Source organism: Antrostomus carolinensis, unplaced genomic scaffold (genome assembly GCF_000700745.2).
Source record: "Antrostomus carolinensis isolate BGI_N321 unplaced genomic scaffold, ASM70074v2 scaffold35971, whole genome shotgun sequence".
Taxonomy (NCBI): domain Eukaryota; kingdom Metazoa; phylum Chordata; class Aves; order Caprimulgiformes; family Caprimulgidae; genus Antrostomus; species Antrostomus carolinensis.
In genome coordinates, this window is record NW_010295492.1 from 19,446 (window position 1) to 36,505 (window position 17,060).

At 37.2% G+C, this 17,060-nt stretch overlaps 1 protein-coding gene across 1 annotated transcript in view; it reads right to left on the reverse strand.

Annotated features, from left to right (window-relative positions):
* Window positions 1-15,777, reverse strand: part of LOC104532734 (pumilio homolog 2) — a gene marked incomplete at its 3' end in the record, with an annotated part of 34,475 nt that extends 18,698 nt beyond the window's left edge. The window contains exon 1 of the mRNA XM_010178005.2: window positions 15,589-15,777. Within this exon, the coding sequence (XP_010176307.2) occupies window positions 15,589-15,777 (189 nt within the window). The remainder of the gene's footprint in view (window positions 1-15,588) is intronic.
* Between the last annotated feature and the right edge of the window lie 1,283 nt (window positions 15,778-17,060).

Sequence of the window (17,060 nt, forward strand, 5' to 3'; positions counted from 1 at the left end):
GAAACTGAAGTTTTCTGAAACTGAAGTTTAGGACACAGAACACTCATTTTGCTCGCTGCCTCCCTTCTTACAAACATGAAATTTAAGTTAGTGCTATCTGTTGCTATCAGCAGCAAAGGAAACAATACAGTCATTTTACTGTAGTGAAGAGGGTCTCCATTTCCACCAAAAAGAGCAGCCCACAAAACCCTGTCCCATATCATGGATACATGTTTCCCAGACCAGTTAAGAGACTGGAGAAAATACAGGCAGCACACCAGTATCTTCCAAAGGTCTGTTGCCTTCAGTGCCAGTCCTACCACCACAAAAACATCCAGAATAGCGACAACCAAGACAGAACTATTGCATACAGAGACAAGAAGGAGAAACTTTGGTTAGTATCATCTGTATTACCAGGAAATTTTATCTTCAATTCAATGCCAAAATTCACCAAATTCATATGACCCAGAAAGAAACTTTTTTAATATATACTACTTTTACCTCAAATTGAGAATGCTCATTTTTTTTTTCTCTATTTTTATTCACTCCCTGTCATGTGGAATAATTAATAAATTTTAAGAGGCCTATGAAACATGCTCAACATTTACAATTTTTTCCTGGTTTTGGCTGATTACTTCCCCCCCCCGCCCCCTCCCCCCAAACACTCTGAAGACTCTTCTTTCTCCATTTACCTCCTACCTGCTTTTGGGATGAGTTGCTAGATCTAATCTTACTTTTCAGGAGTTGAATGCTAATAAGCCTTTCCAACTAAGAGAAGCTGGCAAGGGTTCCACACTTCAGATACCCATCAGATCACCCCACAGAGCCCCCAGATTATGCACAAATGGATACTATACACCAAAGCAGTCATTAGGTGTAACAATTCCTCGCACACTGCTGTTAAATAGATAGAACAGCTTAAGCGTATGGGCGAACTTTTCCCCTTTGACATACCAGTAGAAAACTCTGATTTTTTTCCCCCCTTCCACAGAAACCGGATACAACACACCAGCATGTATCAGTCCATTTTTCATCACAGCATTAGGAATGAGATTTTAACAAAATTGTATTTTTTAGTAGACTCTTTCTCCCCCTGAAGTTTACAAAATAATTTTTAAATCTAGAGGCCTATGCAAAAACCTTCTTTTATTCTGGCAAAACTCCTAGTAAGAGTAGTTATGTCATTTCTACTGTATTTCACTGTTACCTTACGTTATATCCACAAGAAGATCCACAGTCCTGAATGTTGCAACATTCAACCAATAAATTGAGTTCATGACACAGCTAAGAGTATCTAGCCAGCTACTGATGAACGGGACAGTCCTCCCATCCTTCCTCCAACAGCTTTTGCCACTCCCCTTGCATTGAACTTGGTAATCATCAACTAAAAGGTTTGGTTCAGAAGGTTTTTTTTCCTTCTTTTTGCTGTGCATGAGAATTTCAGCACATCAGCCAGCTGACCTGGCTGGGATAACCACTAGATGTGACCCAGGGAAAGCAAGAAGGAGGAACTGCTCTGGAGCAAGGTGGAGCAGGAGTACCTGCCTAGCAGCAGCGGGATGATAAACCAGTAACATGAAACTGTGTCCTGACATAACCCCAGACAGAATTCGGGAGGCAGACTGTTGACTGCATAGTCATCTAGGATTACCACAAGAAACACCACTTAAAATAATATCCATTTCTGGAATCCAGGCACTCAGGTCCAGATCTAGGGAGAAGTACTCTCTCCAATAACCCTCCATCCTGCCAGAAATAAGCTTCTATTTTCTTGCAAAAGCAAAGATCAGCCCCTTCTTCAGAAAAAAAAAAACCCACAAAAAAACCCAAAACCCCAAAACAAACCAAACCCCAGTTGGAGAGAAATAGTAATAAAACAGCAACAAAAAAATAAGAGAGATACAAATACTTCATTTTAGACATCAAAACCAGTTAAACCAACTAACCAGGAAATGGTAAAGACACTGTTTCCAAAGTGAGAAATTCCAAATCTCATCTGTCCCCTCTCAGATGAATGCTCTTAACCACCCTGAGAAAGAACAGAACGACACATTCTGAAGTTGATGTAACAGTACTAGGACATAAATTCAACATAAACCACCTGGCAATTATGGTACTGTGACTGGAAAGAAAAGGAAGCTTCTGTTCTCACTGCAAATGCTTAAGCCTTTATCTTTATTTTGCTGAATGCTTTAATGCAAAATATCTTTATTGTAGTTTTCTACAGGGGTGGCTCTTCTGCAGCATTTACCTTATGTATGATATATGCTTATGGCAGAGAGTTAGAATTATTAGCAGGTTTAATTTAAGAACTCTAAAATGGATATATTTTAAAACATAATACATAGCTAAACATTGTCTTCTAAAGCCATGCCAGACACTTGACTACACATACAAAAAGGTCACTTAACATTTCAGATAGGTAGTCAGCAATAAAAATAATATCTTAATACAAATTGCAATGTTAGACACAAATCTAGCAGAGATTTATAACAAAGGACAATGAGGAAAAACTAGACAAGCCTAAACTGCAAATCCTTAAACCTCTATTATCAAATATTGCAGTTCAGATTTGCAGAAATTGCCCATTTCTCCTCTAAAATATTTTGCCAAATTACCTAAAATTTCCTTATTTTGGTTTAGAAACCAGACAACAGTGCATCCAGATAAAAAAACCCCAAAACTGCTCAGCAGCTGAGCAGGCAACTACTACAGTCACAACTGAACTATGTTCTGTATACAAGTTAGTAACAAAATACTATGTATCTTGTGTAACATTTTAAGAAAAAAAGGCATTTGTTCAATTAAAGCTGCCTTTGGTTAGGTGCATCATCCCATATCTCTCTAAGGCATTACAGAACCAAGGGTTTGCTTACTACCAAACTGGTTAATTGAAGTTGCTGCTCCTGAGTAATTCCAAGTCTACAGGTATATCGTGTTCTGAAAAGAGAGAACATTTTCTGAGCACCATATGCAACAGTAATGCAACCACAGACTTAACTAATACTCCAACACGGAGCAGTCCAAATAAACAAGGTATCAGGCTTTTCTGACAAAACACTTCAGCAACCAGTTTTAAGATCTAACATACACTTCTATGATTATAATCTCAAACGCCTGACATCTCCCCAAATAAGTGCTTAACACTTTTTATTGCATTAAAATACAGTGTTCTAAAACCAACTCAGTGAATAATTCTTCAATCTCCGTATGTTAGGATTCCTAACTCTTATTCTGAGATCAAGCTATACTTTAGCACTATGTGACCCTGAATACATTCAAGTGCTCCAGTAAAAACAAATTTAGATTGTCAATTTAGTTGGCCTGGCTCAGGAATCACTCTGAATCTTAACGTTCTTTTGTTTTATTTCCTTGTAAACTCTGTATTATAAGTTTGAGAAGCAATCCCACCAGTGCTGAGGACACCAACAATGGAAAAAAAATGAAACAAGGAGATTTCAAGGTAGGGTTTCTGCAGTATGTATCAAGGGGAAAAAAAATATACTCAGCAAAAGCACTGTTCAGTCTGCTGAAAAAGCTGAGTTACAGAAGGTGCAAGGTGATGATCTTTCCAGGTCCCTTCCAATCCCTAACATTCTGTGATTCTCTGTGATCTAAGAGCTGACACCTGTATACACAACACTGTATGTTCCACTTGTTTTCTTTTCAATAAGAATAGCAGGAATCTGGAAGGATGCACACAGGAGAAAGGAATTTCCTAGGGTTTTATCAACAGTATATATATTTAAAATTATATAAAATTATGCTGGATGGCATTTCACAAATCAAGTTTGGAAGTTTTAGAACTACTTGCAACAGACCATACAGACCAAGCACAGCAGGACACCACCTCCCATGAAGAACAGCCAAGGAAAATGAAGCACACCTTCCTGCCACCTGCTTCAGAGCTATGTGATGGTTCACTGGCCTAACAAGATTCAGGAAACTTGGGTTTTGTTCTCAGCTACAGAATGAAATGTGCTCTAAGAAATAGGTAATTGCACTTGTTCCCGTCCCCCCCCCCCCCAGGCTTTCATGCCTGTCTTCCCACCCAGCGAGTTCAAGCTCCAAGAGGGGCAGAACCGTTTAGCACAAGCTTTTCCAAACTCCAGTCAGGTGTCCTCAGGCTCAGGATTTTAATCCCTACAGTCAAATACCAGTAGAACTACAGGCCTCACATAAATTAATAATAATGTGTCTGTACTCAAACCAGACTGTGTAACTACTTATAACAGTTACTCTATTTGCTCCATTTGAAGAGCTAAGGTGATACATTCCAAGATAAGTAGGGTATAAAGTTTACACTAAATAACTTAACAGGTTTCTCAACAAAGTCTTTTAATTGTGTAAGAAATTAGCCACTCAAAAGAGTTTCTAAGAAATGTACAGAACAGGAAGTCAGATGTTGCAGAAGGTTTTAAAATAGAAGTCTAGAGAACAGACAGTACATAAAGTTTATAGGTAATTTTACAAAATAGAAAAAAAATCCCATAAAAACTTGCCCAATTAGAGTTTTTATAAACAAGAAATTATTTTTAAAAATTCATTAAAATAATGTTTATCCATACATTTTCTAGCTTAAACAGCAGTTCTTCAAAAAAGAGACTGACTGGTCCTTCACTGCTTGTAAATCAAACTGAAGCATTGTCTTTAATAGAAGAAAATGTACACATTTAATCTTCAGTGTGAAATAGTTTAGGTGCAATCCCATCCAGCTTAGCCAGACTCTTAACCTTCCCCTCACTGCACTCTTCAGACTTGCATACATTATTTTGCATCTCACTCCAATGTTCCTGCCTAAATGTGCCACAAACAAAAAAGGAAGATATTAAACATATTCAGAAGCTTGAAAACAAAGCTGTGAAATGATATTTGAATTGCAGTTCTTGTCTAAACATGCTTATCATTTAATTGGTGCCAATTAATTAGTATATGTACATGACAAACCTTTTTTCTTTCCTAATTTTAAAAGTCTACTCTTTTCTTGTTAGGCCAGTCAGGTAGCATCACCTTCCTGTCACAGAGCAGTAAGTGCTACTGGTGATGTAACAGAAGTTTAGGGGAATTAATGAGACAAATTTCTAACCATTATTGTTCCACTCCACACCAAAAGGTTTCATGAGTAATATCACTATACAGCTACTTCTATAAGGAAGTGTGACATTAATTTGCTGCATGGCTGTTTTGAGGTATCAACCTTCGTTACTTCATTATTAGCTCTTACTCAAAAGCTTTATTTATTAAGTCAAAAAAATGTAACAAAAAAACCTGAGTGCTCTCTAGGCAATATGCTGTAAAAATAAGGCTTAAAATTTTGACTTTTCTCAAGATGAAAACTCTGTATAAACTCAGAATTTATCTACACACTTGCAGGAACGACAGACAATTTATCTCAATATGTATTGTAATGATTAATAAAACATATAACTTTCATTCTAACAGAGCCAACAAGCTTTTCTTAAATGTGTTAACATAAGAATCAGAACAACTAGAATGTTCAGGCCTAGAATCAAGTAAAAATTTTAATAAATTAACTTTCTACATTGTAATAAAGACATTTTTGTTGACACGTTTTCTTGAGATACCTGAATTATTTTCAGTTTTCTGTTTGCTACCAGAGAATCAGAACACACCATACCCCTCCCTCAAAAGTAAAAAACAAGCTTTAAATTTGTGTTTCAAAAAAATTACGTATTTTTAAATACCACCTTAAAAAGAATGTGATTTTAAGGAATCCCATGGAACATAACTGATTTATAAATAATATAATTTATACTAAGAAAAATATTTTATATCTATGTATATATACACCCACACCTCCTTCTTTATTAAAAGTGGAGTTGAGGAAATGACAGAAGTCGCTCTGACTGAATTTCCAGGCAGCAGTTGTATTTTGTGTTATTGTTACTGATATCAGAAAAGTTCCTCCTACCGCCAGCAATTCTGGATATACAGCAACCCCCTTCTTCAGAGCATTTACCTTCATTTTCTTTCCTCCTGAATATGGCAGATGTGTTTACCACAACAGTCATTTTTCAAGGATATAGTTTTCAGGAACACTAGGTGCAAAACCTGAAGTTCCACCAGTAATTCTCCCTCACAGTCCAGTGCAATATCTGTTGGTTTGGGGTTTTTTTTCCCCTCCTCCAGCAGGTAAGAGGAAACCAGGGAATACCAACACAGTCTAATCTTCTCCAAGTGAGTGCCAAATCCAGAGATGAAGAAATGGAACTACCTAGTCTTTAGGCAATGACCTGGATTGCAGGTAGTACAAAAAAATAAATTCAGAATTTTTAGATTTCTCACTCCACTATGAACAACTCGTAGTTCTAAAGAAAGCTGGTGATAAAACACAACTTCTCTGAATTGCCAGCATAAAATGCCAGTGAAAAACCCAAAACTTTCAAACTTCAAAATCTACCTTGATTCTTTGAGCCTTTGAACTCCACATAACCTGAAGGACAACCAGGGAACACTAAAGCACGTTTCTTTTAAGTTATTTTAAAAGAATTACTACAGGGAAGCATGTGTGTTTTCTACTTTATCTGTCTACAGCAGAACGGACACTTAAAGAAATATCTGTTATCATTGTTTTCAGCTGTTTTCTAAGGATGTTGTCTTCGGACAATATGTGCATTTAAACCAACCACAGATTTCTACAGTTGCCTAAAAGCTGAAAAAAACAGTCAACTGTAAAAAAACCTAAAGAGACTACTTCTAATTCAATAAGCCTCATTTCTAATTCAGTAAGAGCAGCAGCTTAGCCTTGGACATTAATATCTCATTAAATGTTGGCCAGCGTAGTCCTTCAAAGCAAGTAAAAAAAAGTCTAAAATAACATTGAAGACTTTATACTGATGACAATTAAGCTGCTAGAAATAAAGCAGGCTATTTACAATTCAAACTGAAGTAATAAAAGCTTTGTAACAAAAATTAGTTCAAAGATTGTCATTTAATACATCTGTGTTACGATGGATTTAAAGACAAAATTTTCAATCTTTTCACTTAAGAAGACAAAAATTTAAGAGCACTAAAATATGTAAAAACAGTTATCAGCACACTGGGGCAGGCAGAAGCGGTAACTGTGGACAAAAAAGCCCCAATATTTGAATTACCATGTAACAAAACATGAGGAGGTGATTTTACAAGCAAAATTTCTGATTAGGTATCTAAATTACAGATATTACAGGTTATTAATTCTCATCCAAATAAAGTATTTTCTCAAATCATCTACCCGGCTACGTGCTGCCCCCCTGCTTCCCTTCACATATTTACCCAGCACTTTGCTTTGCTCCCTGTGAATTCCAACCTCCATTATCTTCACTAAAAAGAAAAAGCTTTCACATAACTCTCTCCTTACCTTCACAAAGGCACCCAAGGACCCTCATCACCCTGACTTTAATGTAAACTGCACCAAACCAAGGTAGTTCAGAAAACTTCATGTAGCTCCTCTCTGCGATAAAGCCGTGTCATACATTTTCATAAGACACAATTTTAATCACATGAAAAAAAGAAAGCAAACCACCTTCTAATCCTGCGGATAAGAACTTAGACTAAGCAAAATAAATAACATTAACCCAAATTTAAAATACTGTTATTTTCTTGACAGCTTGGATAATAGAAGTGAACAAGAAAATACGAAGAAATATACTGCAAACGCAAAATGCCTGAATGACTTCATGCAGCCACTTCTTCCTGAGCTTACTGGCTCTCACCACCTGATCCTGAATGTCTGTGCAAAACTCTCCTAGAATGCCTAAAACAAGTTTTAGCTTTGGGACAAAACTCCACAACCACATAATAATGATGTTTGGAATGAGGCCTCACTCATAATCCCACCTGGAACCTAGAGCACATGGGAATAAACACACAGAAACTTCAAGTGGCTGGGTGAGCAGCCAGCTCGGGTCTCTAGTTCCCATGTTGTCAGGCTCCAACCAAGATGCACCAGCACGTGCTGGCTGCTTCCAGCCCACACTCCCTCCAGCACCAGAGCTACCACTCAGATTTATGCTCCTGTCAGTAATTCCGAACCGATTCTGCACAGAGCTATTGCTGCACAAGTATACAAGATCATTTATCTATATGTACACAGCAAAGATAATGCACAGCTGACCATATGCTATTTGTTCTGCTGCAGTATCAAACCACAGTCTCCCTGTGCTAATTACTGAATAAGCACTAAAGCACAAAGGACTCTGCTTCGAAGAGCTCTCAGTCTAAGCATAAAATAAATTACAAAGATTGATACAATGAGAAACTGAATTAGTAAAGTAAGAATAAAGTACTTGTTCACATTAAGGCACTCAACAATGCACAAGTGCCAGGTACTTGGAGGCATCAAGGCAGGTGAAAATGTAAAGATGAACTCAATGAGCGTATCACAAAGCACAAAAAAGGTGAAGAAAGCACAAGTATGCTCATGAATACACTTAATAAAGACAAAACTAATACAGAGATCCACAAAGAGGGGGTAGCAGTTCACAGTCTGATAGTGGGTGAGACAATATGCAACGAGTAGGAACTGGTCAAGCATCTCACGAGCCGAAACTATCAGCTGCAGTTTGAAATGTTGGTGGAAAGGTCAGAAACTGCAGATACTTCAAAACAGCAGATATGATTGGAAGGGCTGATTAAAGAAAAGTCTCTGAAGAACAGAAGTTAAATGGAATAAACTTGCTTGCACAAGTCAGGTGACTGCAGTTACTCTCCTTGTCCTGATTAGTTAAGATTCCTATTAAGATGACTATTCTACGCACTACATGCTTGAAACTTCTAAAAATACAAATCAAGTGTCTGCAAATTCAACACTAATTTTCTTCTCTCTAGCTAAAGGAGTGATTTAGAGAGTATCACAGAAAAGTTCTCAGTGCTTTTATTTCAGTTGAATTACATGAAAATACATTGCAATATGTCACAAAATATTCCTTTTTAGCTATTTCAAATCAAAGACGGGAAAGACAGGCAAGTTACCTCCTTTCAGCTACGTCTACTGTCACAAGCAGGTAACAAGGTGATGTCTCAAGTATGCAGGTTACAAGACACTGAGATTTTTTTAAAGACACAAAAAGCCATAACCTTAAAATTCACCTGAAAAACCTATGATACTTGCTCCAAATTATACAGAACTATGGAAAAATCTCACCAAGAATTTATTTAACGAGGTTGTTTAAACAGGAAATACAACGTTTTCCAAAACAGGAATCAAAAGCCCTTCTCCCGGCTCTCCCCTAACCACAATGGAAAATCCTTCCAGTCTAAGATTTCTTTTCCCAGTTTGTGAAGCTTGAAAAGTTTTACTAATTTGCAAGCCTGAGAAGCTGCTTAAATCATACATTTGACATCATAATCTGAGTTTCTAGTTCAGTGGAACTAAAGGCTACTGTAATTAATTGAAGAAAAGGGCAAGATAAAAAATTAAAACCACTGCAAACTTAAACACAGAAAGACAATGCTTAAAACAAAGTTGTTATAGAACCTGTTAACTGCAGAAGCAGAAATAAATGATCTTCAGAACAGCTTCAGATGGACAATAACCTTACAGGGAGAAGACACTGAACAGCTAAGATAAATCTGGGGTTTTTACTATGATAGACTAGCAATAAAAGGGAAGTATTTATGTGCTGCATAGTTGCTTAGCACTTGAAAAAGTCTTAAAGTATCTGTTTATGAAAGTTATTTTTGAAAACACTTTAAAATAGTTATATTTCACAATTACACTTTATTTTTAAACTTAAGTAAAAGTTGCAAACAAGGGGAAAAAAAAATACGGACTGCAAGCTCACTTAGATTTGCAGAGACAGTTTTAAATAGAATCCTATAAAAGGAAGAACTAATGATTCAGGAAAAGCAACTCTCACTGTAAGGTCAGGAAACAGATTATGTTGTTCCCCATTTCAATGATGAGATGCTCATTGTAGCAAGGGATGGATGGCTACATGACTGTGAGGTCTCATATGGGAAAATTATTTCCCAATTTCCCTTGCAGAAACATAGTATATCTTAGTTGAACAATAAACCAACCAATCTTACTGTTTAAAATCAAGGCAAAATTTTCACTAGAAACTGTCCATTTTATCCTGGAGGCAATGTTCAACATTTGCACATTTTATTAGTTTAATAACACCCATGCATTTTCTCATGGCTATATTAATTCTAATGGATCCCCATGGCAGTCATGCTGAGTACTTGCAAAAACTGATATACAGAGCTTCTGCTCCATACCACCGCAGTGCTAAAAAGCTCCTGAACTCAGTAAGGCTCTTTCCTTTGTTCCCACCATCCCCCCAAAAAGGACTTTTCTTTATTTCAGCAGCTATTCACAAAACTTCTCCAAGTTTGTAAATTCTAACACAAATGAGTTACAGCAACTGCAGCTCAAGTAAAGCTTTGTGCAAAGACACAATTCATATCCTTTTGTTTACAGCACCTCTATCCTGCTTGGAAAAGGCTGCAACAATTAGAGCATTTCTCTGGCATTCTCTTGCTTATCAACTCTTGCTTCTCCAGGAGAAGGCTCGGCAGACCTAGCTGCAGGACTCCCATGTTTTCACCATCAGCTCCTACCCTTTTCCCTCTACAGGAGGCAGAGAGCAGAAGCAGCAAATAACTAACACGTTAAAATTCAGAACCCGATGTATTTAGCGCTTAAGAACCTTTGTCATGAGGGAGGGGAGTAGACAGGGCACACGGGAAAAGACAGGACAAGTAGCTTGGGTGATATCACACTCCTGTACCTCTTTGCTTCAGCACATGGGAAGAACGTTTGCAAGTACTCTGACATCCAAGAAAATATATCCTGAGCTTCCCCAAAACCTCATCTCCATAACTCCAAATATTACGGACTGCTTGCTGATCACTAAATCTTTGTCTGCTAGCCAATTCTTCATTACAGGAGTGATGTGAATTAATGACAAAGAGATCACTAACCTATCTGCAGCCCCATAGGGATGTTAACAAAAGGATGATGCCACAGTGGACAGAGATCTTCCTCAGATGCTGTGCTATCACAGAGCCTGAAGTGCTTTTTTGGTCTTGAGGGAAAGAAAAAAAAGTCAAAACCCCAGGTGAAATGGTTTTTATACTTAATTACCCTTTATACCTCTTTTCAATATTAAATATTTCAAAGGAAGATGAATGAGACCCAGGGACAGTTATTTCTAGATTAAAAAAATTATACTTACTCCTGTCAGTCAGTGACTAAATGCTCACTGCTGTTTTAATATAAAAGGTGACAATGGTGGTCTTCTGCCACAACCTGCACTTTCGGCTCTGACATCCTGTATTAAGGAGTTGCACGTGCATTACCTTTCAGTTGAGTTGAGTACCTCACTACAAGGACATGGAGGTGCTGGCGCGTGTTCAGGGAAGGGCAATGAAGCTGCTGAAGGGGTTGGAGCACAAGTGTGATGAGGAGCAGCTGAGGGAACTGGGATTGTTTAGCCTGGAGAAAAGGAGGCTGAGGGAAGACCTTCTTGCTCTGTACAACCACCTGAAAGGAGGGTTTAGATTGGCTATTAGGAATAATTTATTTCCTGAAAGGGTTCTCAGGCATTGGAAGGGGTTGTGCAGGGCAGTGGTGGAGTCCCCATCCCTGGAGGTGCTCAAGAGTCACCTAGACATAGTGCTGAGGGACATGGGTTAGTCGGGGACTTGTCAGTGTGAGGTTAATGATTGGACTAGATTATATTAAAAGTCTTTTCCAATCTGGGCAATTCTGTGAGTGTTTAAAGATTTTTGGATATCATCTCTCGTGCAAATGAGTGCTCCTCTAGCCTCTGCCATCTCTTACATTGCCAATTATTCTGTAAAGCTTCCCTCTCTGCCAGCAAAGTAATTCAGCTTTCCAAAGTTTGTGCCATGTGAGTAACTGCTGTCCATCACTTTAATTTTCTGTTGCTACAGCTGAAGCAACCTTAGAAGGACACAGACAGAACGTGAATGTTACCAAGATCACACATTTCTGTGTCTCTTATTTTGAAATGTTCTACAAGCCAATGATAGCAGTTTTGAGTCAGAGTGGACAGTTAATTTAGACACCAACGTGTCAAGCCTACATTTGTCAGAGATTTTTCCGCCTCAACTAAGTGTTTAATTCCATTCAACTGAGGTGTGTTTGAACTTCCTGTTCTTCTTTTAAAGGCGTGTGGCATCTGAAATTGTTTGATTGCAGTCTTGATAATTTCCAAATCTGCATACATTATGCCTCAGTACTACCATGGAACCCACTTGATCTTTCCCTGTGCTACCAACAGCCTCTAACACTACTGTGCATTAACACAAAATATTTCAGCTGGAAGGGACCTTCTAGTCCAACTGCCTGACCACTTCAGGGGTGACCAAAAGTTAAAGCATGTTACTAACAGCATGAACTGCCTTCCAAGTATTGAAACTTCACTGGTAATTCCCACAGTTGATTTCTCAATAATCCCTTATATGAGGGGCACTGACAAACAATTCTTCAGTCTTTTAAGCAGAGTAAAAATTAAATATACTACTAGACAAATAATTATCTTAAGACCTTGTCTTGCCCTATGTTTAATAAATGTTTGGTTCTTTTGAAGACATTTCAGATGGCTTTCAGAAGACCAAAATAATATTTCCGCAGTCTTCCCAGGAATTAGTTTCTTGGAATTAATAAAGTGTATTTATTAACTTCTCATTCTGACTGACTTAGAATGGGTTATTGGAATTCTTTAGCACTTCAACTAATTTGAAGATTCTTCAAAATCCATCAGTGATTCCAGTCAAGTTGATCTGTTCCTCTTAAAAACAAATTGTTCAAAAAACCTCATCTTTCAACTCACTTCTATGTACCACTCAGAGTCAGTCAAAAGTACCAGGTATCCTCCAGTACAGAAGAAAATACAAAGTTTTTCCACATTCTCTATTTACTTGAATCCACCTCTTAAGGCCACAGGCTTCTGTGAGTTTCTTGCCAGAAGAACAGCAGGATTTCCCCAAGATAATTTAAGCAATCCTTATTTTCAATATACAAAAAATTATTACTTTTGTAATTATTTTTGTTTGTAAAATCTCTGCTGAATTTACGATTTTCCATTTTTGTATTTCACTTTCCATACACTTTAAGTTCCTACTGGAACAGTGGGGCTAGAGTTCCACTGTCTTCACAAAAAAAATGGTTCAGTCTTGCTTTGTTAATCTAAAATGCTTTTTTATTATGTTGGCATTGTCTTACATTGACTGCACTATGACATGCTAAAATTTATGCAAAATCCACAGTTTAAGATATGCTTAGATAAAGTATGTTGAATGAAAGATTTCAGTATCTTTATTTCTAGTTCTTTTATATATATATCTATATAACAATCTGGGCAACTGGCTCTAGGTGGTCCTGCCTGGATAACTTCTGGAGGACCCTTCCAACCTCAACCATTCTGTAATATTTATCTACTATATTTGCTTCTATTCATTTTTTTTCTAACTTTTCTCTAAACCCATAAAAATTTGTATCTTTCATGTATTAATCTACACAGAGATTGTCTACCCAATACTCACAGAACACAATCACAATTAAACTTCCACAGTTTGTATAAAAATTCAATTTTAGAAAACCCACTTCTTTAGTACTTCTAACTCAATAGCTGTCTGTTCTTTAAATAAAAAAAAAAAATCAAAACAGTAACTTCTGTTTTAACAAAATCTCCAAAAGCACTAGTACACAGAGACCACTCAAACCAAAGAACTGAAATGGAGAAGTCTCCCAAACTGTACTTGACTTGTTAGTTTGTATTGCTAAGGAAGAACAGGAGCAGTGAAAAATGGCAGAACATGAAGCAATACTGATTACAGCGAGTTGGAAAACAGTATCTTCACATGGGGAACAATGCACAGCGAAGTAAGAGGAGCTTCCCCTTCACTAAATCTTCATAATGTGTAAAACCATTTTAGAACTTTAAAAAGTAAGACTAGTCCCCTTGCAACTCCCACGCAAGTCCCAGAAAATCCACACGAGGTTCATGACATTTACCTGCTGGAGGAACGCAGAAATATTCTGATGGACCTGACTGATTATTAAACACAGCCGCTGATTAAGACATGGCTCTGATTCCCACTGGGATGGAAAGTAGGTGGCAGAAGAGAGATGCAACTGTTACTCAGCATTTACTTACTGGTGAATAATTTTATCTACACAACAGAATCACAGAATGTTGGGGGTTGGAAGGGACCTCTAAAGATCATCTAGTCCAATCCCTCTGCCAGAGCAGGAACCTAAATGAGATCACACAGGAAGGCGTCCAGGCGGGTCTTGAATGTCTCCAGAGAAGGAGACTCCACAGCTTCCCTGGGCAGCCTGTCCCAGTGTCTGTCACCCTCACTGTAAAGAAGTTTTTTCTCACGTTTAAGCAGAACCTCCTGTGTTCCAGCTCACACCCATTGCCCCTTGTCCTACCAACAACACAGCAGCCTTGGGAAATTCTAGTAAAAATTGGCACCATTGCCACATAACAGACCGAACACTGTCAAGGAAAAACCCAACATTTTCATACTCAGGAACTGTGACCAAGTGGACAAATAGAATAACGCAGAACTTTGTATTTACAGAACTGCTTGACAGCTTCTGTACAAGTGTAATACAGAATGTGATACAGCATGAAGCAGCATGGCAGGGGAAAAATCTTTTTATTTTGCTATGTAGATCGATGTAAGAGGAAGAAAAAGGTATAAGGATATAACCAGGGAAAAAAAAGGCAAAATAAATTAAAGAATGAGAAAGAACAGACGAATAAAAAGCCAGACACAACTGATAGTCCTGCTTTTAAGGACAGCAAATTTTGTTTATTCACATTTGTTCCGACCTTTACTACATTTTTTAACTCATTCTGTAAGTCCTTGAGCTTGGGAAGGTACAAAGAGTTCCTCATGGACTCACATGGGGCACATCACAAAAATCCTGGGGCAAAAAGCCATTCCTATCTGAAATTCAGAGTGAAGTTTTTAAAGAAAAATCAGGAAGCTGCAGCAATTAAATACCTGGAGGTAAAAGCTTAAAACTGGATTTTTTTTTTCTTCTAGGTTACTACCTACAAAAGGAGAAAGCTAAGTTTTGATCTATGCTTATTTCTACTGCTTCTGTTTTACCTGAACAATGTTTTTTTTTTACTTTACAAGTGTAGCAAGTAAGATTGTGTGCTAAATCTGTACCACTTCTCATAGAGCCTACCAGAAGCTAGCCCCTTATCAAGCTAAACCAAATTCTTTGTATAAATTCAAATCTAATGATTTGATGGCATTCTGGTAAAAAAGAAGTACTCACAGAGATATGGAATGTTTATCTAAGTTAACTGAATGGTTCAAATTGAATATTTCAAAATTATTTTATGCAGTTTCATTTATAACTGCTTTAATAAAATTAACTTCAAGTTTTAGAGTCTGAGTTACTACAGGCTTTGAAAAACGAGCTTAACTCGCTCTCTTTCTTAAAGATGTGTATTCAACACAAAACATAGGAACTGTTTCAATGAAAAACAAACTGCCTACCAAACAATCTATAGGAATGCTGTTTCCTAGGGGCCAGTTGCTCACCAGCCTGCCTCTGGAAGAAACATCCAACAGCAGGGACATCCTGAGAACATGGACTGAGGGTACTTGGACACTGGAAACACCTGACACTGCAGGTGCAGGGATGGTGTGAGGAGTGTTTTCACCTGAATTGGGCCCTGATGTTGCTCCAACTACTGTTCCAGCTGGGGCAACCCCTACTCCAACCCCATGGGCTCCCTGACCCATGTTCACATGCATCATTTCTCTGCTCTCCAGCCAGGTCACTTCATTCATGCCTGGGAGAACACAAAGAATGCTCACTCTATGTAGGAACCTAAAAGAAAAAGTCTTGATAACATAAAAGGCTTTTCCACCTATGTTTAAATATGCTGATCTTAGGATTAAAATAATAATAATGATTAAAAAATCAAAGCTATATAACAATAATAGTCATTGTCAAAACATTAATTGATTTAAACTTTAAATAGCATTACCAAACTAGGTCTCTAAGATAAACAAATGAAGTACCACATATTTCTTTACAAGACAGTATATTAAAATGGTAGAGACAGATATACGATAAATGCTTGCCCACGTATTTCCCTGCTAAAAACAATCAAAACATGATTTTCAAATCATAAGGCAGCAGTTTCTTTTACAGTTCTTACTCAGCATGATGTGTAGAACCACTAATTCTGTCATACTGCTATGTCTGATTTTATACATTTGTAGATTCTATAATACAGTACAGAAAACTTCTCTATCTGAACTACATCTCATTCTTACACGCTAGCCTGAGGTTTTTTAAAAAATTTGTTAAGCTATTCAAGATTCTAACACAGTTAAATGACATTAAACTTCTCTAACCACATGATAGTTCATTTTGGGGTTTTCATAAAATAAAGTTTTCATGCTCAGATTAAAATGAAGTTCGCAAACTCATTTTTGAAGCATTTAAGTCTTGGCTTGAAACAAGTATAAATGACAACAGCAAAAATCTCTCTCAATAAAATATCAACAAAATCCTCTGCAGGAGTAAACACCTTCCCCTGAACACATACACTTAATGATCTCCACATATATTCTTAATCTACCATAACTGAGGCATTATCAATCTTCTAGCATGTAAATGGATTTTTTTTAAGGCAAGAAAACTATATATATAAAGTCCAAAATATCCCCTACAATCTTAAAAAAAAAAAAAAAATCAAGTACAAGATATGTCTCATTTTTTTATGCTAAACAAGATGTTAAATCAAAACAATAAAAACTGACATATATGGAAAAATATTCGATGAGAACAGAACATGTAGATCTGAAGATGCAGACAAAAGAAACCACAGTCCTCTAGTCCCTCTACAAAATTCTGTATTTTTAATCTAGCCTTATTGACTACTGAACAGCCAATCTTTAGGGAGATATTTAATATATAGATATCTATATGTTAGGAGGATTTTTTTTAATAATCTTGAAGAACCTGAGTTTTGTGAGTAACACATAAGATCTAAACCTGCTTTGTCTTGTTACAGTAGGCATTTACTTATTGTTAAAATACCCTACTAACATCAGTTCCATAG